General features: G+C 37.4%; 1 protein-coding gene across 1 annotated transcript in view; it reads left to right on the top strand.

The window, feature by feature from the left end:
• The window catches only part of LOC131858308 (uncharacterized), a 51,080-nt gene continuing 26,375 nt past the window's right edge, over nt 1-24,705 (top strand). The window contains exon 1 of the mRNA XM_059211508.1: nt 1-676. Coding sequence (XP_059067491.1) covers nt 1-676 — 676 coding nt within the window. The remainder of the gene's footprint in view (nt 677-24,705) is intronic.

The raw sequence follows: 24,705 nt of genomic DNA, 5'->3' as shown, positions 1-24,705 counted from the left end.
ATGAAGGCTTTTGGTAAAGAAAATATGAAGGATTCTTATAAGCCAAGGAGAATAAATTTCAGGAGACAGAGCAATCTTTACAAATTTGAAGATGATGCATCTGATGAAGAAAGTGTCTCTGAAGATTGTTGCAGTGAAGGTGAAAGAGAAGTCAATATCTTCATGGTGCAAGGAGAGTTATCCGATGAACATATTATTGATGATGAAGAAGAGGAAATTAAAGCTGAAGTAGACCTGGAAGGTGAGCTTGTGAGTGCACTAGAAGAACTTGGAAAAGTAAGAAAGGAATATAAAAAGTACAATATTGTTGTTGCTGAAGAACAAGATCTACTAAACAAATCACTCGAGGAGTCAAAGACAATAATTTTTTATTTGAGAATCCAGCTGGAAGAAGTAAAAAGGATGTATGAAGTAACAAAGTTAGACCTAGAAAAGAAGAATAAGGAGTGTCAAAAATCGGAAGAAGGTCTTGCAAATCTAAGAAAGGAATTGGAAAAGAACAACGATGAAATCAACATGAGGATCAAGTACGGTGGCAGGACTAAAGAATTAGACAAAATGTTAAGTAAGCAGGAGCACGATAAGGACATCAATGGTGTTGGATTTGAAAAGGGACAATGTTCTAACAATAAAGATTCATCAGACAAGGAGATACACTTCACCTCTTCAAGTGAAAGTGAAGTCAAACAAACCTTCATAGTCAGCAAGCCCAATGAGAAGAAGACATATGCTACTGCTACAAAGAATTAGGCAATGAACCAGATTGTTGATCCTAAAAGAAAAGTAAATGTTGATAATGGAGGCTTCACAGAGGTCAAGGATACAAGAAGGAAGATCTCAAGAAGACCGAACTATGCTGCTCCAAGGAGACCAATAAGAAACAACTTCAATAATTATTGGTATGTACCTCAATTCCATGGCTATTGCTGAAAATGTAACACTTATGGTCATAGAGTTGTTGATTGTAAGCTTACGCATAGATCTCCACCTAGTTTTGAAAGTAGAAATCAATTTGCTACTCTTAGGGATATTAATGTAATTTGCTATCATTGTAATAGGTATGGTCATAGTAGATATGAATGTAGGAGGAATGTATCTTAGTCCTACAACAATTTTTCAAATTCATTGTTCAATGCAAATGTTAAATGCTATCATTGTCAAAACTTGGGTCACATTGCAAAACACTGTAATCTTAGGACTGCTAAGCAAAAGAATGTTGTGTCAACCTTGGAACCAAGAGTCAATCCTGATCACGAAACAACAACAAAGAGAAAGAAAGAATCAAAACAAGTCTGGGTAGAAAAATTAAAGGACAAGGTTGAGTCAAGTTTGATTGTCCAAACTGCCCTACATGTAGAAAGAAAGAATCTATGGATAGTAAACAATGGTTGCTCCAACCACATGACCGGTGACAAGAATTTTTTTATAAAGCTTGAAGATTGGAATGGAGGCTCAATGAGGTTTGGAGATAATTCATCAATCAAAATAAAAAGTAAAGGTACTCTCAATATTGATGGCAAACTAAAAGAAAATGATGTATACTATGTGGAAGGTCTGAAACATAATTTACTTAGTGTAAGCCAAATGTGTGACAAAAGGATATAAATTCACATTTGATTCAAAAGGACGTGAAATCAGAAAAAAGAGTAATGTACAACTTGTTGCTGAAGGTAAAAGGACAAATGGAAATGTATATAACCTTGAGGAATGCTTTGATTCTCAATGTATGATGGGACAAGTTGGTAAGAGTTGGTTATGGCATGTAATACTAGGTCACATCAATTTTGATAATCTTGTTAAAGTGAGCAAGAAAGGGTATGTAAGGCACATACCACAGATTATCAAACCTGCAAGAACCTTCTATGATGAGTGTCTAAGAGGAAGCAAACTAAGGTAAGCTTCAAGACTAGAGAATACTCAACTGCAAGGCCACTAGAGCTTGTGAATACAAATTTGTGTGGGCCTACAAGAACAAGAACCCTAAATGGAGAAAGATACTGCATGCTGCTCATAGATGATTTTTCAAGGATGACATGGGTCACCTTCTTGCAAGACAAGTCACAAGCATTGAAGGTCTTCACAAAAATGGTTGAGAAGGAAAGTGGATACAAGACGAAGTGTCTGAGGTCAGACTGTGGAGGCGAGTTTACATCAAATGAGTTTGAAGACTGCTGTGAGAGGCATGGAATCATAAGACAATATTCATCCCCTAGGACACCACAATAAAATAGTGTTGTGGAAAGGAAGAATAGAATAATCGAAGAGATGGCGAGGAGAATGTTAAATGAAGCTAATCTGATTGATGTCTATTGGAAAGAGGTAGTTCACATAGTTGTATACACCTTAAACAGAGTACAACTAAGGGTGAACAACAATATGACACCCTATGAACTATGGTATGATAGGAGACCCTCAGTCAAGTATTTCAAGGTGTTTGGCAGCAAATGCTTCATCAAAAAAGATGAAGATGGATTGGGTAGCTTTGAATCTAGATGTGATGCAGGTATCTTCTTAGGCTACTCTACTCACATCAAGGCCTATAAGTGTTTCAACAAAATACTGAAGAAGGTAATTGAGAATGTACATGTGAGAGTGGATGAAGATATGTACAGAGGAAAGCAAAACTCAATAACTCTGACTAAAGAATCATATGTTAAAGTTGAAGATCGGTCTAAGAGTGAACATGAATAAGAAGCGCCCAGCAAAGCCCCAAACAGATATGTGCAAAAGAATCACCCTGAGGATTAGATTGTTGGCAACAAGAATGATGGTGTGCAAAATAGAAGGAGAGAAAGGAACGTTGAGCAAGTAAACTTATGTCTTATGAATGAGATGGAACCCAAAACGTATAATGAAGCCAACAAGAGTGAGATGTGGATGAACATGAATAAGAAGCGCCCAGCAAAGCCCCAAACAGATATGTGCAAAAGAATCACCCCGAGGATTAGATTATTGGCAACAAGAATGATGGTGTGCAAACTAGAAGGAGAGAAAGGAACGTTGAGCAAGTAAACTTATGTCTTATGAATGAGATGGAACCCAGAACGTATAATGAAGCCAACAAGAGTGGGTTGTGGCAGATTGAAAAGAATAAAGCATGGGAATTGGTTCCTAGACCTGCTGACAAGAATGTTATTGAAACTAAATGGGTCTACAAGAACAAGATGAATGAAGAAGGAAAGGTAGTAAGAAATGAGGCAAAACTTGTATGCAAGGGATATGCTCAAGTAGAGGGCATAGATTTTGAAGAAACATTTGCACCTGTTGGAAGACTTGAAGCAATTAGAATGTTCTTTGCATTCTTTGCATTCAAAGGGTACAAGGTATACCAAATGGATGTCAAATCTACTTTCTTAAATGGTAATCTTGAGGAAGAAGTCTACATTGAGCAACCTGAAGGGTTTTTGTTGCATAAAGATGATAACTTTGTTTGCATATTGAAGAAAGCATTATATGGTCCAAAGCAGGCACCTAGAGCATGGCATTCTTGGTTGGATAAGTACTTACATCAACAAGGTTTCAAAAAGGGAAATGTTGACAACAACTTGTACATTAAGGTGGATTAAGACAACATAATTATAGTTGTGGTATATGTGGATGGTGTCATCTTTGGAGGCAATACATATATTCTTTGCAAATATCACGACATAATAAGGGCATATTCATCTCTCAAACCAAGTATGCTAAAGACATTTTGAAGAAATTTCAGATGGAGGAGAGCAAACCGGCTGGTACTCCCATGGTGACAGGGTGCAAGTCAAGCAAAGATGTTGAGTCACCTAGTGTAGATCAAACCTTGTATAGATCCACGATTGGAAGTCTTTTGTATCTTACCACACCAAGACCTGATATAGTTCAAGAAGTGTGCATGGTTGTTAGATTCCAACAACTCATAAGAAATCACATGTCAATGCAATTAGGAGGATATTCAAGTATCTGCATGAAACACTCACTTATGGCTTATGGTATCCAAAGAAGGGAGATTTCACTTTGCAAGCCTATACTGATGTTGATTGGGCATGATGTGTAGATGACAGGAAGAGAACCAGTGGTGGACCGTTCTTCCTTGGAGATAGATTGGTGTCATGGCACAACAAGAAGCAAGAGTCCATTTCATTAACAATTGTTGAAGCAAAGTGTATTGCAGTTGTTACATGTTCCTCATAAGTGTTATGGATGAAGCAAATACTAAAGGACATTCAGGTAAAAAATTTCAGATCCTATTCCCATTATGTGTGACAACTCAAGTGCAATAAATATTTCAAAGAACACTGTCATGCATTCTAGGACAAAGCACATTGCAATCAAATATCATTTTCTCAGGGAAAAGGTTGCAGAGAAAGAGGTAAAAGTTGAATATGTGTGCACTGGTGAACAAGTCGTTGATATTTTCACTAAGCCCCTGCCTAAGGACAACTTTGAATATTTGAGAAATAAATTGGGTGTTCTTCCACCCGCCTTCATTACTTAAGCATTTCTATGTAGTCATTGGTTCAGGGGGAGCATATTGTTCTACACTTTCCACCTTGAACCTCATGTACAGTCTCACGGGGAGTTCTGAATTTTTATAAGCAGTATTGGTACTGCTTTTTATATTGTAATAATGGTTCATCTAGCTATAGGCAGTAGAGGTAGACCAACATGAAGATGGGACATCTTTCAAGAAGTTGTAAAGGAAATTTCCAATGTATTGCAGATGTATCATGATCAAAATTAGAAGTTTCGTTCATTGCTATAGAAAATCAAGGGGGAGAATGTGCGTAGTTGATAGTTGGTGTCAGAGCAGTTGGTCATTTCAACCTTTTCCATTGTTGTCAAAGGGGGAGAAATGGTATACAAGTGTGTTGTGTGTTGACATCAATGCCAAAGGGGGAGATTTTTAGCATTATTGTCATTGATGTCAACAAGAGTAATAGGGATGACAAGAGGTTGCAGAGAAGCAAGTAGCAAATGTGCATAACACGAAGTCAAGAGAAGCGCATAACACGCAATTTATGTGCTAACATTGTAGACTACAGGAGAATATGGACTACAGAGTGCAAATCAATGTTGGAGTTGATCTACATATGTCACACTATGCATTGGACCCATCGGGGTTGATTCAAGAGGATTGCAGATTCAAATTCGTTGATTCATGGTAGTTCGACCAAAATGGCACTTTTGACTCGACAACCTATGTCACTTATCAGAGTATCGCGTATCTAGAAAGGCCAAGTTGGACTCGAGTGGTCCCCATCTGTCTAGGTGTATGCATATGTACGTGTTGGCGGCTCAGTGGTTTGCTCAAGTTGTGACTATATTTTTGTGGGACCCGCAGTATGTGTGTGTTGGTGGTCCGCTATCCTACGATGTGTTTGAATGAAGGAAAGAGATTGTGCAGGATAACATTTGAACGAAGAGAAGGCCATCCACAACTACCCCGCAATGTAGAAAAGAGAGATGCACTAGTCGTGTGGGATAAGAGTTTCATTGAGATCGAAGACCCCCCGTTATCCTGCGGCATGATGAACAAGAGTTTTGTGACTGTGCAAGACAAGAATAAGGTGAGGGAAAAGTATCCCCCACCATCCCGCACCGCTGGTGACCAAAGAAAGTTGGTCAGGTATGGGATAAGAAAGTAATGGAAGGATAGAGGCTTCCTGCTATCCTGCGTTGTCAAAGTGTGGGAAGCGATAGTTTTGTGGGGCAACACAAGGAGAAGCAAGATATGTATCCCACCATCTTGCAGTGCTAAGTAGGATGAGATGATGGTTGTGCAAGGTAACATGAAGATAGTGGTAAATGGTTCCCGCTATCTCGCACCATTCAAGGTGGGTGTGCGATGGTCGTGCGGGATAAGATAGTGAAGGAGAAAAAGGATCCCGCAACTTACTGAGGGATGAAAGGAGGACCCTGCAGGGTAAATAAGAACTAAGAGAACAATGAAGTCTCTTATCTTGCATGGGTTAAGAGGTCATACCAAATTTCATGCGGGCTAACTAAAGTGAAGGGAGACATGTCCCTCGCTATCTCGCGATATCAAAGGCCATAAGTTAGAACTCTTGCGGGGCAAGATAAATTGAACAATTGTGCATCCCACCAGCCCGCATGGGTAATGAGAGTTCACAAATGATGATGCGTGATAATGAAAAGAAAGAATGAGATAGCCCAATTCAAGTCGATGGTCCACGTGGTGGTTGACCCAGGTTGACCAAGTGACTTGGATGTCAATTAAGAAGACTTGTGATGACATTTGTGCATGTCGATAGGTATAAGGGTTTTACGTGGAAGTTGACTGACCTTGACCGAGTAATATAACGAAGGAAATGGAGACATATAGATCCCTGGCTTGTCGATAATAATATTTGATGCGTAGAAGTCAATGATAATGAATCTAAGTGTGGTAGTTTTTTTATCTTTTTAGAGTAGGTTGACAAAAGATAGAGAATTCATTAATGGCAACCAAGTTGCAGATGGTCGAGGGCTCGAGGTGATCAACAAAGACAAAATAAAATCAGTTGGGCAGATTGAGTTTGCTAAATATAGAAACCCAGTACATAAAACTTTCAAAAAATCAGAGAATAGCCATTTAATGCAGATGACCAATCCAAGAAAGAAAATCCAATCTGCCATAGACCGAATCCCAAAGAGAAATAAATTAATTTTAAATTATAGATTTGGAGGGAAAAACATTCTTCTATGCATAGATGATTGTGTGGGGTTGTAAGTGTGATTCAAAATTGGTAGGTGTGGACATTGAGACAAAGGTAGAGGTGGAAATAGAAATATCTCAACTAGTCAACTGAGCAAAGTGTGTGCTGAGGAGAGTGGGTGTGTTGCTGAGAGAAGTTAGACATATCTATAGAAGTAGAGAAAGTAAGCACATAGCAAGAACATAGAATATACTGAAGGTGAAGTTGTAGCAGAAAGTAGAATACAACCAGACAGAGGAAGAAGAAGAAACAAAGGAAGAATTTTAGCAGGCAAAGAGTTTAATTATCAAGATATGAGAAAATTGTAAGTGTTACAAAACTCATTTGTAACAAGGCTTTATCACTGCATTGTAAATTCTTATAAACATTGTAAATCTCTGAGTGGGTGCTCAAAGAAGAGGTAGTTGCTCCTTTGAGTAGGTGCTCATAAAATCAGGGGTTGGTGCTCCTTGGGTTGGTGCCCTAAACATTGTAAATTGTTATTTACTATGAGGATGGATTGGAGCAATAGACTCTAGCAGCTATTCTCACCCAGGTTTTTTTTTTCCACATTGGGTTTTCCTCATAAATCTGGTGTTGTGGTTTTATTTGTGTGTGTGTCGTTAATTAGTTTGCAATTTCAGTATTTGAACACATAGTTGAAATTTTAAAATACATGGATTCACCCCCCTCTTAGTGTCCATTTGTGTTTTTCAATTGGTATCAGAGCCTTGCGTCATGGGTTTGAATCCTAGGAGGTCTCCTTTATTCTATAGGTGTTGAGGGAGAGATTGTTGACTTGGTGGTCAACACCTCCTTTGGGGTTCACGACATGGCTTAACCGCCTCCCATAGATTTGGGTAAGTCTAGTGTTTGTGAAATTCATTGACAACTCGAGCTTTTGGCGCAATGGAAAACATACCAACAGATATCCCATAGACAAGATCATACTCATCGAGCTTTGTTGGAAAATTATAGCAATGCATGGGTGACAATTTGATTCTCACATAACTGTATTCAAGTTTCCTCTATCTATTGGTAGGTATTCAGTGTCTTACATCTATAAGACTAATTCAATAAAGAGTGGAATGCAATGGCTCACTCTGAGGACATTCAAGAGAAGAGCATACTTTGATTCTCAGAGAATGAATAGAAAATTGAAAAAGAATTACAATCATGTACACAAAATAGAAGATGTATGGGTCGAGTGTAGGATGGATGAAGATGTTCAAAGGATGGATTATAGTTGGCTCACACTTGAACAAAATGAGAATCTCAATCTTGTTGATGTCCTAGAGGATATGGAGGATGATGGAGATATTTTACATCTTGTCTATGAGGTGCAAAAGCTAACAAAAACTCCCCTTCCTCTTTTTCAATGGTCTCAAAAGGAATGAATTTGTATCCAAGAAAGGTTTCAACCCATCTTAGCAAACACCAATGTTTGGTTGCAAGAGAAGGGCTTGAAACTCAAACCTTTTCAAACAAGTTCAAATGATGATATTGAAGGACCGGTGGGAAAGAAATTTGAATTGAGAACGAAAAATAAGGAAAATGTCCAAACTCCTCAAAAATCCCCAAAATGCAAGTTCATGGTTCGAAAAGGTAAAGGAAAAAAGTAAGGTGAGACATCTTCTCACACAAAAGAGTCAATTGTTGAGCTAGAAGATGAACAGTTAGAAGAGCACACTCAAGAAAGAACTTAAGGAAGGAGAGAAAGAGGAAGAGTACATGGAAGAATATCTACAAGAACCTTCAATGGAATCACCAAGTGTGTCTGTATCAGAGGTAGTAACTGAAATTTGCACCACTGTGTCTTCTATAGTTACTACTGTTGCTCCTGTAGATACGTAAAATTGTCTTGACTAATTAAAAAAATATTTTTATTTGTTTAATTATTTTATCCTAAATCTTCTATTAATTAAATAAATTCTTATTTATTTAATTAATTCACTAATCCTCTTCTAAGCCTTTCCTCATTTAAATAAATACTTTTCTTTATTTAAATTGTTCTTTTCCTAAATTAAATAAATATTTATTTATTTAATTGATCCCACTTCCTCTATTAATTAAATAAATATTTATTTATTTAATTAACTCCTTATCCTTTTCTACCCATAACATATGTCATTCATCTCTTAATGTTTCTCTTACCTACCCCCTTTATCATTTAATTATTTCCTCTACCTATCCTTTAATCCTAGCTAACCATTTATGTTTATACATCTTAATCTTATCCCTCCATTTCTTAAAGTGTCCTCTATATAAGAGGATACCCTCTTCATTATCAACCCTAATCGTCTAATGGTCTAATCGATCTTATGCAGTCAAGTCTTCTTGCAACTTAGCTATCAACCATATTTTCGTTCTTTGTTGAGCTCTTGTGCACGCATAAAATCTGAGAGAAAATATTTAAATCAAGATCAATGGAGATTGAAACCCTACTAGACATGTGAATGGTATATTTGGTTTATTTTGTTTATTTACATGGTCTTAGGTGTGTTTCATTGTAGGACCTAGATTGTTTGTGGTTCAATCTTTATGGTTTTACAATAGTTTTTCATCATCACTTTTCACCATATCCATTTTGGCATGCCCGGTGGGACTCTTGTCCCTTTTATTTTGACACCTTGTTTGCAGATTTTGTGTTTTTAAAGTTGCAGGTTCGACATTGCAATGATTCTGCGTTTTTTCTACGTCTACGATAGATCTAACTGCGTTTGTGTTTTGTTTCCGCGTCTGCGACTGCTAATTCTACATTTTTTATTTTCTTTTGTTTTTGCAGATCTGTCATCCTAATGTCACATTTGCATAGCATATCATCATGTTTTTTGTTTTATTTTCACGTATGCATTACATATTGTTGTGTTTTTATTCTTATGCAAGGTTTTTTCTCAGTTTACAGTTTCACGTCTCTAGAATCGCGTCTGTGAGTTGTATTGTTGCGTCTATGTCCAGATCTTGCGTCTGTGCAAGTTTATGTCGCATCTTTGTTTTGTTGTTTGTTTTGCAGGTCTCAGATTTGGAAACTGCATCTTTGTTTCGTCTTTCTATGTTTGTGATCTATTCCTACATTTGCATCTGGTATAGCAGAATCTGTGTTTTTCAGTTTTTCATTTCCGCTTTCATTTAAGGTTTTTAGATTTGGTTTTTAGGGCTAACCTCTTTTGATCCGACTAACAAAGCGGTGCAACTGTTTAAAAAAGAGAAAAAATGTCTTGTCGAAGGCCCCTATTTCACAAAGTCTTTTGGATCTTAAAATTTACCTAGCTTGTGTGCTTGCCAGAGGGGTATCATTTCAAAACTACTAACAAATTTGGTGCAGGACCTTTGGCAAAGATTTGATTTTGAAATTTCTTGCTTTGTCTTCTTTAGTCTAGCAAAACACTTCAATTGGTGCTCTAAAATTAACAAGTGTTTGTTGTGTCTTGAGCAACAGGCTCTTTGTGTTTTACCTTTTAGAGGTTCTGCCTCTCGAGTAGCCCATAAGGCCAAGTGAGAGGGAACGACCCAAGTGGTAATGGGCTAAGTCCAAGCTCTTCCAAGCCACAATTAATAAAAGTGTTTGTGACGAATTTTGCAAGCAACGAGTGTTACATGCTACTATAACCACGTTATGACTCCCCATAAACCCTATAGAGCATAACCTCTATAGGTTGGGAGGCCTTCCTTTTAACGGAGTGTAACACATTGTTAATTATAGCCACCTGAATGGATGCCCTTACTAGACGCCATTTTGCGTTAGAATCCAAAAAACTTCTAGTTGTTGGCGCAGGAGGTCGGACCTTTGAAGCGGCTCATATTCTTATGGTTCTTAGTAGAGATACAAAGTTTGCCACGGGAAGTTTTCGTGGGGACTGGTGCTTAGCTGCCCTGGAGAAGTGAGTGTCAAGGGTGGAGCCAGTGGGGTCAAGCATCTAAGTATCCGCTATGAATTGCGTAGCCTTGGGGTAACCCCCCAAGTGAGATTCAATAACTATTGTCCCGACCAGCCATATAATTTGTGCTTTCATGATCAAAACACTCAAACATTTTCAAGCAAAACAAAGAAACATTGTGTCTACCGTGTTTTTAAGTGTATGCAAAAACATTTCACATTATACTTCACATTTGAAAACATTTTTTATCCTTTGGACAAAACACCTTGAAACATTGAGTCTTCACTGTTATTGTATCCTCTTGCCACGAAAAGAGTCAAAACATTAAGATTTGGTCACATTAAACAACTTCAAAATCAGATAAAATTGCACAAAATATCAAAAAGCGTGTATGTGACTGTTAAAACCACATCCGTGTCAAGAAAAAGTGTTTGTGCAATACAGAATTGAGTCTGTGTCATATAGTGGATCATCAGCTTAAAATTGTCACATTTCCAGAAATTGCGTCTCTGTCAGTTAGAACCACATCTGTGTTGAGAAATCAGGTCCGTGCAAAGCAGAATTGCGTTTTTGACTTTCATGATAAAATTGTCAGTCACCTAGAAAACTGTGTATGTGCCTAGTAAGATTACGTCTAGGATAATAAATCACGTCTGCGTTGGTTAAAATTGTGTCTGCGTTCACAGTTGAAAATTACAAAAAATTCTTGAGAACAAAAGGGACTTAAGTTTTCAGATTAAAAGAACTTCTAAGGCTGCTTACTATAGAGCTTCATTTTTTCAATCAACCTGCCTTGGTCACACAAAGTCAATCATTTTCCTTCACTTTCATTGCCCTCGTACACATCTTCTAAATTTGAGTCAAAAGGTTACTTTGCTTGTCCCCATCACACTTTACAAACATGCTACAACACACCACTAGGTGATTCTTGTGTCAAGATCTATCATCTTAGGGCTTCATTTGGTATCCTTGAGTCAAGGTCAACTTACCTAATCAAGAGATCCATCATCTCTTTGGAAGCCACACCTTACTCTAAAAACATACATACTTTGGTCTTACACTTTTGGGCATTGCAAGTTTACCCTATATTTATCTACATTTCATACACCTCTTGGTTTTCCACAGTCTTTGCATTTTCATCTTACCTTTCATTTTGGTCAAGACTTTAGTCCATGGTTGAAACTTGTTCACAAAGGTCTACAAGGGAAGCCGAAGAAGCTTTAAGGTCTTTAAACATGAGTACTTATGAGTTTGATGGTGATGAATTTTACAATCCATTTGACAACCGCAATAATATACCAGACAATGACAACAATGAGAACAATAATGGAAATGATAATGACAATGACAATGTATCCATGGATTTTGCAAAATTTGAGGAAACTGTCATGAATCCCCATTTTAATAAATTGGATCAAGAAATCATGAAGAGGGATAGACAATATTTCCTACAAGTTATGGCACAAAGTGGGACAAGATTATTTTGTGATTTTGATATGTCACGAATTTTGGAGAATGATACAAATCAAATAAATCAAGTTAATACAAGACAAAATAGGCCTAATAATGGTGGTAAGAAAGAACATCTTGTGCTTGAGTCACCTCCCTCTCTATTTCAAAAACCTAAAATTCCAAACACATACACTCATTCTCATGCCAGTTATGATAGAACCTCTTATGAACAACCCCGCAGTTGTCCTTTCCCATAGAGAAGAACTACCACCATGCATGACCATGATGATACTTGTAGACACCTAAAATTAATATTTAATTAATTTAAGCTTGTCAGCATAATTAATTAATTAAATTGTGTTATCCTTATTCCTCCCAGTGTTAATTAAATCTAATTTAATTAATCCTATCCCTATTGTCTATTAATTAATTTATCAAATAAATTAAGTATTCCTCTATTCTCCTAAAGACTCCTCCAATAATTATTTCCTCTAAACCCACTCAGTTAATTAATTATAATTAATTAACCTAGTCGTGTGATTCCTACAAATCACCTTTTCCTAATCCCACTTAACCTAATTAATCCTTCTCAAATCTCTCATAATCATGCTTATCATTATCCTTCAATTTTATATTCCCACTCATGTCACATCAACATTGAGTCTCTCAAAGAAATTCAAATTTCTTTGAATCCCTCAATGCATCCTTATTTTGGAATTTTTAATTCCTCATTTTGAAATTCATATTCCTTTTCCCCCCTCTTCTTAAAGAATTTTATATTCATGTTTATTTTCTGAAGGCATCCTTGATCCATGCCTTCCATTTCAAATCAGTCTTAACCCTTCATGAGCAAATCAATCTTGGCCCTTCACTGGTCTCCTCCAATCTATAAATTGGATGATCATTTCCTCACAAAGGATCCACTTTTGATGCATTGCCATTTTGTCCATTTCTCCTCTCTTCTTCCTTCATTCTTCCAATCCAAATCCTATCAAAATCCTATCAAATTTAATCTATCTTGTTGAGCAACTTGGAGAGCATTCCACATCCCCATCAAGGACCAATCCACTCAAGTGAGGAAGGGGCGCATTCTTCACTTCACCGAAGGTCCAATCTAAGGAACAAGAGAGCTCTCTTGCGAAGGTATAAAAAGGTTGTTCTTCATGCATTTCATTGAGTGTTTCATGTTTATTTCATTGAGGTATAAAAAGGTTGTTCTTCATGCATTTCATTGAGTGTTTCATGTTTATTTGGATTTGCACTAACATCCTAACCTTGCAAATATTTTCCCTTGGTTCATTCTGGCACGCCCGGTGGGACCCACGTCCCTAAAATTTAACCTTTTAGTTTTTGTTATCTCTTTGAACGTAGGTGTCGGAACAGCGTGAGCGACTGCAAAATAGCGCAACCACCACGGGATCAGTGCGAGCATCACCTATTTTAGCATGTGTGCACGCGCTTTAGTGCGTGGGATGACAATTCAAAAATTTCTGACCCGCCTTCTTTGCAGGACTGCAGAACAGCGCGAGTGTCGCAAGAATAGCATGTTCGCCTAGGACGTCATCCTATTCCCTCTCCTCTCTTCCCTTCTTCCATCTTCTCTTTCTATTAGTTATTTTTTTTGCATCTAACTATCTCTTTTATTTCAGAACTGTCACTTTAGCGCGAGTGCTCTGCAAATAGCACGAGCACTGCGACAAAATCCCGCCCGTTTTTTTGAATCTTTAAAATTTCAAATGTTTGTTTCACTAATCTGCATCAACACCATCACCATCAGAACAACGCATCCACCCTCAGGTATATTTAATATTTATTTCAAATTTTTGTTTGACTAACTTTCTTCAACGCGAGTGCATGTGCTTCAGCACAACCGCCATCAAAACAGCGCACCCGCCTCAGGTATATTTTGTTTTTTATTTTAGTATTTTTCTGCATTTATCCGCTTTTCTCTTTTTGGACCCCCTTTAGCACATACGCAGGTGTTTTAACACCTACGTAGGCACTTCAATGTGGTTGTTTGCAAAATAGCGTGAGCGTTATTTCTGTAGAGTTTTGTCTACTAATCGGGTTTTTTATTTTTACAGGTCCTGCCCAAGCGATCAAAGACAAACAAAATTACTAATTTGATTTTTTGTAGGTTGCCTAAGGAAATCCAACTAAACATTGTGTTTTTTTTAATCTTTTTATTCTAGGCACCTAGATTTAATTAGAGGTAAAAGAACTCTTGCTTTTTGTGTTTGAGGAAAGTGTAGAGGTAGGAGAGTATGCTCTTGTCTACATAGACAATTAGAAATCTCTACCCTCGAACCTTTTTCTTATTTTCTTGCACATTTTTACCCTTAGTGGGTCCGCGCTCCCAATTTGCTTAGGCATTGGTGAGAGGGGAATGACCCAAGTGAGTATAGCCAAACCTGGGTATTCTGACTCACTATAATAAATAGGCCTCTTGAGATGACAGTTTCAAAGGAAAAATCTATTTGAGAGTTCACTCTCATATTGATCATTTTGTAGGGCCCCTTAAGGCCTCAATCACGCTTGCATGACTAATCTTGCTTAGTACTTTGTACAGCTATATGCCTCAATCACGCTTGGGCGACTACAAGGAGTAGTCTTTGAATGGAAATCCATACTAAAAACCCTAGGAATAGAAGCCACCTAGTTCACCTTTGAAAGGTGGATAATCTTTGTGCAAGGGAGATAGTAACTCTTCCAAGAGAATTGCCATATCATGCCCCCAATAGCATTTGGAGTTGGCTAATACGACATTGAGAATCCATTGCGTGAGATTCAACGGTCATATTCTGATTAGCTATTGGGTGTGTACTTGAGTCAACAAGCAAAGGTTTTCCTCCTCATCCAACTTCCTCAGGTAGCACGTTGTGTTTGGATCCTCTATGTGCGTCAATGGCCAACGTGTATTCATTGCTTGACATCTCTTTCCAAACCCATCATTCCTCCAACCAATCAATCCTCCCTCTTTCCAAATTCCATCTCGTCATTATCAAATCCTTAATCCATTTCTATCTATCCAAGTAACTCTCCAATCCTCAATCCACTTTCATCCATTCAAACAATCATCCTTCCTCAACCAATATTTTGTCCAAATCATTCATTCAACTTTGGGTAGCCTCCCCCTTTATTCTTCCTATTATCTATCTGTTCTTCGATACTCATTCTCCATCTAATCCAATGAAATCTCCAAAATTCCAATCAATCAAATCAATCTATCTTTTTAATCTGGTTATCCAATCCTTCATCAATCAATCATCCTATCCAATCTAGTCTAATCCTAATCCAATCCTAATCCTAATCCAATCCAATCAATTCCTAATCCAAGGACCAGTCCAATCCAAATCAAATCCAATTTGACCCGTCATCATTCGAAACCAAGTCCTAATCCTCATATTCATCCAACTTGAATCTAATCCTTCAATCTCGACATGGCTACCCATAATTTCAAAGCTTGGTATGAGCAGATGCTCATGGAAGTTCACGAACCACCTCAACTTGCCTACCAAGTCAATCCCATAATCTCTCATCCACCTATCATACCTTCATACATCCCACCTCGACACATTGCACCTAATCTCAATTTGTATCATATCTCTAATCCTTCCTCTACCTTTGACAAGGGAAATCCATCTTATTCCCCATCCATATCTCCATATTATCCCTCATCCACATACCCTTCTAATCCAATATGTATACCTTCATATCCCCCCCCATCTACATCCCAATCCCCATCCATTTACAACACCTTCATTACCCCTACTCCCCATCCAAATCGTTTACTCCATAGTCCTCAAAGCATTCCTAATTCCCCAATCCATTATCCTAAGCCTCCATCCAATCCTCATCCCCTGTCTAATCCTCATCCTCCATCTAATCCCAACCCTCCAAAATTCGTATTATCCACATCCTCCAAATCCATCATCCATAATCTTATCCAAGACATGCTAGCAAAGGAGACAAAATCCCCACCTCAAAACAAAGTTACCAAGTCTCCTCAAGTCCTCCATCCACCCCAATCACCTCCACCTCAAAACAAATCTCAATACCCCACACTTCATGATACCCTCATTCCTCCATCTACTCACATCAAAGCTTTCATATCCTCCTCCATAACACAATCCCCACAACTCCAAACATGTCAAAAGCTTGTTCCAAATCATGGTAGCATAGAATCCTCTTCATCTCATGTTGCATCTCCCTCCACACCATCTAATGATCCCATCCCCCCCACTTCCTCTCACGATCATATGATTCCTCTATCCAACCCCCCCCCCCCCCCTCCATCACATGATCCTCTTCCATCTCATGATCCAATAACCTCTCCCACTCTATCTCATGATACCCTCCCTAGTCAAGATCAAAGTATCCCTTCAACTTCATGTCATGATCCTAATCCATTTAAAGATCCTAATCTTTCTTCCACATCTCATCCCCCTCAAAATGGACTCACATCTTGTTTCTGAAATAACAAGGGTCCTCAAGCTAACACTCAAGATGTTGGTACATCCTCTATTCCTCCTAAATCCAAAAATTCTTCATGCAAATCAAAATCCCATCATCCACATCCATTTTGGGACCCTATATTCCAAATCTAAACCCTCCATTCCTTCCATCCATTTTGGGTCCTTACATCCCTCCATCCACCAACCTATCACCTCAAATAATCCCCTAGCAAGATCAACAAAGGCACACATCATTGAATGCCTCGCAACACTCTCCTTCCATCATCCCACCATCCATAAAATTCTTAAGGCATTCATCCTCAGGCACCCATCCCATTGCTATTGGAAGCTATAGTCACACAAATCTATCCAACTTAATTAAATAAATATTCGCTATTTATTTGATTAAAAATCCACTAGCCATCAGTTAATTAAATTAATATTTAATTAATTCATCTCCAAACATTCTCCTATTAATTAAATAAATTATTCAATTTATTTTAATTAATTCATTAAATCAAATTCAAATCAATTAAATAAATAAAATCTATTTATTTAATAAAATCCCCTTTTCCTCTTTTAAATAAATTAAATAAAACATTTATTTAAATCATTATCCCCACCCCACTTGCATTTTCCTACAAATGCAACTTGCACACATTTATTGAAATAAATGAATTTTTATTTTAAATAAAATCCTATTTTCCCTCACCCACCAAATCCACTTGCAAAAACTAATCCCCTTCTAGATTCTTCTAACCCCTTCCTAATTAGCCTAGTCCATCCCCTAATTATTGTCACATTCCTAAGCAAAATGGAGTCACTTCTCAAAGACTCCAAAGTCTTTGAAAAGCATTTAATGCTTTGTGTGTTCAACAAATTAACCCCCAAAGTCTTCCAAGACCACTAATGGCTTTTACATGACCATTTATGGCTCTTACATAACCATTTATGGTTATTTCAAACTTGTCTCCCCAAACATTTATTGTTTTGACCATATTCATCCATTTCATATTTGCACAAGAATTTATTCATTGGATAAAAGCCTTATTCTTTGAATAAAGAGTTTATTCATTCAACCAACCTTGACTTTAACTCTCAAAGTCATGTCAAGCATTTAATGCTTATTCCCTCTCCTCTCAACCTATCTCACATTGACACTTGTCATCCTGGGATTGGGTTGAAAGCCCTCACATGGATTTGAAATCATTCAATCCTGACCCTTGTTGAGATTGCTCAATCTCAACCATCCATTGCTCCATTTTCCCTATAAATAGAGCCCATTTCTTCATAATCCAGATCCTGAAAACTTGTATGCATTTAAGCTATAGGCATTTTAAGAGAGCATTTTAGCATAATTAACTAATATCTTGTCATTTTGGATAAAATCAATCATTTTAGTATCAATAGCTTAATATTAGCTTCTTTATTTACATTTAGAGCAATATTTCAATCTCAAACCTCCATAAGCATCCATAGTGCAAAAAGTTGCCGAGAGCTACACTATTTTGGAACTTGGAGAGGAGAGGAACAAGGGAGAAGGAACTAAGAGCATGCTAAGAGGCATTTGGAGATGCCTCATTATCTTTGTTTCACTAGTTAGATATATTAGCATGATTTTAGTGTCTCTCTTGATATGCCTGTTTAGATTAGTTTTTGATTGAATAACACTAACAATTTTCTTGTGTGTCTTGTATTGTTTGTCATTTGCTAACCTTGTCCACTTTGCAGGGCATCATTTGGTGAACCCGACGTGAATCGAAACACCAAAAATATCATTTAAAAAAAAAAAACTAACATGTCTGAATGTTGAAAGTGTCACACAAGTTGCGCTTTGGCGCTATTGAACTCGTTCTAGCGCTATCGAAACTTATGCTTTTAGCATTATTGTTCTTACAATAGTGCTATTGTCTCAAGTTCAGCGCTTTTGGAACCGTTTTGGCGCTTTTGACGTTGTTTTGGCGCTATTAACCCTTTTTTCAGTGCTTTTGCCTCTCTATCTTTCCCCTTCTTTCAGCACTTTTGCGTTAAATAGCACTTCTGTTCAAACACAGACTAGCGCTATTGTAACAGAATGTCGTAAAAATCACCTTGTAAACAAAAAAATGAAAAATTTTAGGCTTGTGGAAGCCCCCCTTGGACATAGATTTTACTAACCATTTGTTGTTTGTGCAGGTTTAAAATTCACCATTAAAAATCACAAATTTTCTTTTAGTGCTTTAAAAAAAACTTGAACAAACAAAATTTTATTGCTTTCTAGTTAGGGTCACTCGTCTTTTGGTGCATTAAAAATTGAACAAAACAAACTTTATTTCTTGCAAGTTAGGAAACAAACTTCGTTTTGGTGCTTAAAATCAACAAAACAAAATTCATTTTCTTGCATCAACTTAAAGAAATTTACAATCAACATTTTGTTTTGGGCAATCTAAAAAGAACAAGCCATTTTTCATTCAAGCTCAAAAACAATTTTACTTCAAGCAAAACGTGCCTTTGTTAAGTTGACCAGGATTTCATGTTTCCTAGTCTACAAAACATATTGCCTTTGAAAAGTTAAAAAGAACATCATGATTGTTGGAGCAACATCTCCAAATAGTTAGACCACATTGTGATGATGGGTTAAAAAGAACAAGTGTTTTTCGTGTTTGGCACGCTTGTGCAAAAGGTCGGTCGAGTGGTCCCACTTCTAACACACACTATCCTCTCCCTTGGCTTTCGTGGTCCGAGGTGCAAGAGAAAAGTGTTAGTAACACTCAAATTTTATCTTTTTAAGAGAGGCCTACCAAGGGATCGATACTCTTGGGAACGACCTCGAGCGGTAAATCCTTCGAGCCGCTATAGAAATCAAGTGAGAGCGAAAGTTGTAGCCTTGGGTATAGCTGTTCCTACAGTGTAACTGGCCGAAAGGACAAATGGGCCCCACCACTAGTTACAAGGCTCTTAAGTGAGTCACTATAGAATGAACTTATGTCCAAAAACATCGAACATGACTAAACACCTTTTAGTAGTAGCCCACCCATTCTATTGATTGAGGATATTTGTGATATAATTTAGTGCAAGAGCATAGATGGTTTTGCTCCCAAGATACTCACCATACATATTTCCTTGAGTAGAAACATAGTTTTTTGAAAAGTCACTTGTGGCTTGATAAAAGTGGTGACTCCCCCATCATAGGGATCATCTATTTGTTATGCTCGTGCAAGACTTAGTATATCACATCCTCACCTACCATGGCGGGAATCATAAGGTATGTAGTACCAAAGTTGAAGAAATATCAAGATGTGGGCTAAATTTATCACAACTGGTCATTTGACCTTAGGGATAAAAAGTGTTTGAAGTGTGTTTGTTTTAAAGACCAAGTGCAAATTGAGCTGACTTCAGGCTTTGGAAATACACCTTAAAATACATCTAAAGGAAGGGTCATATACAAGTCCAAGGATTGGGTTGATCTAGACCCATACTCATTTGTGCCTTTGAGGCAACATTCTTGTGTTTGTGTGCTTGCTTTGTTTTCTTGTCAAAGAAAAAAAATCAGAAAATCACTTCCAAAAACAAAGTATTCATCCAACCAAACACATCAAAAACAAAGTGCAAACAACAAGAGTATCAAAACTTTATGACCAAACTTCACATCTTGCGAAAGAAGAAGCGTCATCAGAATATCACCTTGAAAAGAAGACCATTAAACTCAAAGGCTTTGATCAAAAGGAGGAAATTCTTCTATATAAATAGACAAATCTTTGTCTCCCATAGAGTTTTTTTGCGTCACATGTGCCTCTACCTTCAAGGCAAAACAAACGAATTTGATTCAGAATCATTGAACCATAGAGCTTTTATGCAATATAGAGCTCTGAGTTATCACAAAAACCAAGGAGGTAAGATTAATCCCAACCTTTTCCCAAACGTCTGTATCACATACAACACAGCTCGAGAAATACCACCAACACCCGAAAGAGAAGAGGTAGAGTTTGTCCCATTTGTGACACAAAGTTTTTATTAAAGTTGAAAACATTTCATCCATCATCTTATTCATACATCATCACTTCATCATCAATTCATTCCAAACTCTCAAAACATTAAGAGGTTCTTGTCCCAAAGTTCTCTTTTAGATATTGCTTGAAATCAAACACATCACATCACTTTTTAGATTGTTTCTACATCTAGGATAAGCTCATCCTAAGAGACACATCTACGTAGGTTAAAACTAGTTCATGAGTGAATCCTCTCATTACTAGGTAGTTAAATTTGTAACACATCTCAGATTTCTCTACACCTTATCACATCCAACCTTATCAAAAACAAACAGGCAATTCAAAGAAGGAATTTCGGTTACATCTACCTTAAAAGTGCTAGAGATCCACATGCACCACAATTCACCAATCATCAATCTCTCATTTCATCAAAAAATTCATCATCATTTTCACACAACTTCAACAAAAGCTTGTAAGCAAAATGGCCCAAACCCGATCACAGTCAAGGCAACGAGAAATAGAAATGGAAGAAGAAGAAGAGGAAAATCTCAATGAATTTCAAGAAGCACTTGGAGGAAATGCGAATGACGAAAACCCAAGTACTCCTACTCCTGCAACAATAGAAAGGGCTCAGCATAACCCTCTCTTTAACAGACTATTTGACGAAACACTCAGGAGCAATGCGGATGCTCACTTCTTAAAACTCGCTCAAGAAGGAGCAAAACTCCCCTCTGACTTTGATCTTGCCCAATTAAGACAAGCATCTGAAAGACAAAGTCGCAAAACTCCCCTCTGACTTTGATCTTGCCCAATTAAGTGTCATGTGTAATTCCCTCATCCTCTTGCACTCTACACTTGGGGGCATGCTTCATCCATGGAATCGACCCATCTATCTGCACCCTATCTAAGTCCATTATCCTTTCCTATCTTTGATCTTGACTATCCTATCCATATCCTCCATCTCATATCCCTCATCCTATCCAAATGCAATCTTTCATTCTTATCTTTGGTCTTGATCATATAGAGGCAAAATAATGTATATGCATGCATGCTTTGGAGCACACAAGCCTTAATACCTATACCATCCTTATCCATTGCACATTATCTTTCCACCTCACACATTATTATCCACCTTCTTTCATATCCTTCATTCCACTACTCTTAGTGGGGCATTTTCCTCCTTTGCAACATAGTCCTTTGGTCTCCATCACCCTACCCTCCATCCCTACGTATCCCATCCATATTTATCCACTTGATCCATCCAAACATCTCCCTCCCTCCATCCATCCATACATCCTTTTACCAATCCTTGGTTCTCCCTTGTCATTGGTTCCATTCAATCAAATCCTATCCACCAGTCCACCCCATCCTATCCAATTTCTAATCCAACCCTATCTCATCTAATCATATTCTCCATCTCTTCCAAATCAATCAATTAATCTCATCCCCAATCTAATCCTACTCAATCATCTATCCCCTTTTTTCATCCTATCTAATCATTAATCCTTCTTTTAATCCTATCCAATCCATCGAACGGAGCTCTTCCCATCTACCTGAGCTTACGCTGACTTGTGCTTAATTCAAGCACCTTTGCTAATCAAATCAAAGCAACATTCCTCTCATCTCCAGACCTTGCACATCCAACTTGCCTTTTCTCATCCATCAATCTATCCACACTCTGCCCATTGGGATGTATCCTTCCCTATTCCGACAGTTTATCCAAATTCGTGTCCTACTCTTGGCAAGAGATGTCAGTTGGTCATGCGTGTTTTGTTTGCATGGTTGATCTTTATGCTTTGATTTTTATCTTGTGTCCCAGGACCATACTTGCTCATGGCTGCCTTTATCATCCTATATCTTGGTATGTCTTGTCTGGTGTATAATGGGGTATATTTTTCATGGTATGGTATGTTTGAAGGTTTTCCTTGTACAATCTGGAAACCCTACATTAGTGTTTATCAACACTTGCATGGTTGTCTGAGAGTCAGTCCATGCCTCAGATCTTCATATCATCGTGGTTCTTATAATCAGTGGTGTAGATTATCCATGGTGATATCAAATCTAGGTTTGCTCTCTATATTTTCTCAATAAAGAATCCAATCCATTTATTATTTATTTACCCCATTTCATTCACAACACTCCAATCTATCATTTTCCCCTCTTTCAATCATCTTCCTCCTTCCATCACCTAGTCTTCTAATCCATTTCGAGAGCACACATGTGTTCTTTGAACCTGCATGTCCTCTCAAGGGGGCATACAACTACTTCCTCGTCATCCTCCCTTCTTGTCGTTCTCCCCCATCTCATGACTAGGGCATCATGCTACTAGTCCTTGTCCTTTTCTTCCATTATGTTTTATTCTTCTTTGATATAACATCATTTCACAATGCTATATCAAAGATGGGCAAAATGTAGACACCTAAAATTAATATTCAATTAATTTAATCTTGTCAACATAATTAATTGATTTAATTGTGTTATCCTTATTCCTCTTGGTGTTAATTAAATCTAATTTAATTAATCCTGCCCCCATTGTCTATTAATTAATTTATCAAATAAATTAATTATTCCTCTATCTCCTAAAGTCCCCTCCAATAATTATTTCCTCTAAACCCACTCAGTTAATTAATTCTAATTAATTAACCTAGTCATGTGATTCCTACAAATCACTTTTTCCTAATCCCACTTAACCTAATTAATCCTTCTAAAATATCTCATAATCATGCTTATCATTATCCTTCAATTTTAAATTCCCACTCATGTCACATCAACATTGAGTCTCTCAAAGAAATTCAAATTTCTTTGAATCCCTCAATGCATCCTTATTTTGGAATTTTTAATTCCTCGTTTTGAAATTCAAATTCCTTTTCCCCCCCTCTTCTCAAGTAATTTTATATTCATGTTTATTTTCCCAAGGCATCGTTGATCCATTCCTTCCATTTCAAATCAATTTTAACCCTTCATGAACAAATCAATCTCGGTCCTTCATTGGCCTCCTCCAATCTATAAATTGGATGATCATTTCCTCACAAAGGATCCACTTCTGATGCATTGTCATTTTGTCCATTTCTCCTCTCTTCTTCCTTCATTCTTCCAATCAAAATCCTATCAAAATCCTATCAATTCCTATCAAATCCAATCTATCGTGTTGAGCAACTTGGAGAGCATTCCACATCCCCATCAAGGACCAATCCACTCAAGTGAGGAAGGGGCACATTCACTTCACCAAAGGTCCAATCTGAGGAACAATAGAGCTCTCTTGTGAAGGTATTAAAAGGTTGTTTTTCATTCATTTCATTGAGTGTTTCGTGTTTATTTGGATTTGAACTAGCATCCTAACCTTGCAAATATTTTCCCTTGGTTCAATACCAATGCATAATTACACACAAGAGAATATTCAAAATCATGACACGAGGAGACCCCACATCAGATTTGGGGGCAATACTCAAGATCACTCTTATGATACCTCCTATCCTCATGGTCATGACATGTATTGACCTAGACCTATTGCTCCTCATTACAACACCATACCAAGTGTTCCATATACAAGCTATAACTATGTCTCTCCTCCATATGAACACATTTATGATAAATACCATCCATATATTCATTATATTCCTCCTCCACCCAGTGGCTCGGGCATGGGACTAGCTCAAAGAGAAAAGACACCACCTAAAAATGACTTGCAACAATAAATTAAGGACTTACAAAAACAAATGGCAGACATGAATACACCAAAGCTACAGTGCACAATAAAGTATATATGTCCTTACCCATTTGATAGAAGCATTCCAATGCCTCCATTCCCTCCATATTTTTTGACACCAAAGTTTAATAAGTACAAATGCAAAGGGGATCCTAAGGCAGACATAAGACATTTTTTCACAACTTGCATTGAGGTAGCAGGAGAAGAAATTTACTTGATGAGATTGTTTCCACGAAGCTTAAGTGAACAAGCAATGGAATGGTTCTCCCAACTTCCATGTGAAATTAAGTCATGGAGTGATCTAGCAGAGGCTTTTATACAACATTTTTCATACAACATTGAAACAGATGTGTTAGTCGCTACCTTATTCAATACTAGTCAAAAAAATGGGGAATCATTCTCTTCATTTTTACAATGATGGAGAGGTCTTGCTAGTTGACGCTCTTGTGATATACCACAAAAAAAAATGGTAGAAATGTTCACACAAAACATCAACAAGGATATTGGATATGAGCTAAGAAAATCATGTTTGTCTACTTTCAAAGAGGTCATTGAGAAAGAAATTGAGATAGAGAA

The sequence above is a fragment of the Cryptomeria japonica genome, chromosome 9 (genome assembly GCF_030272615.1).
Source record: "Cryptomeria japonica chromosome 9, Sugi_1.0, whole genome shotgun sequence".
NCBI lineage: Eukaryota > Viridiplantae > Streptophyta > Pinopsida > Cupressales > Cupressaceae > Cryptomeria > Cryptomeria japonica.
This window is presented reverse-complemented; position numbering and strand designations above follow the sequence as displayed.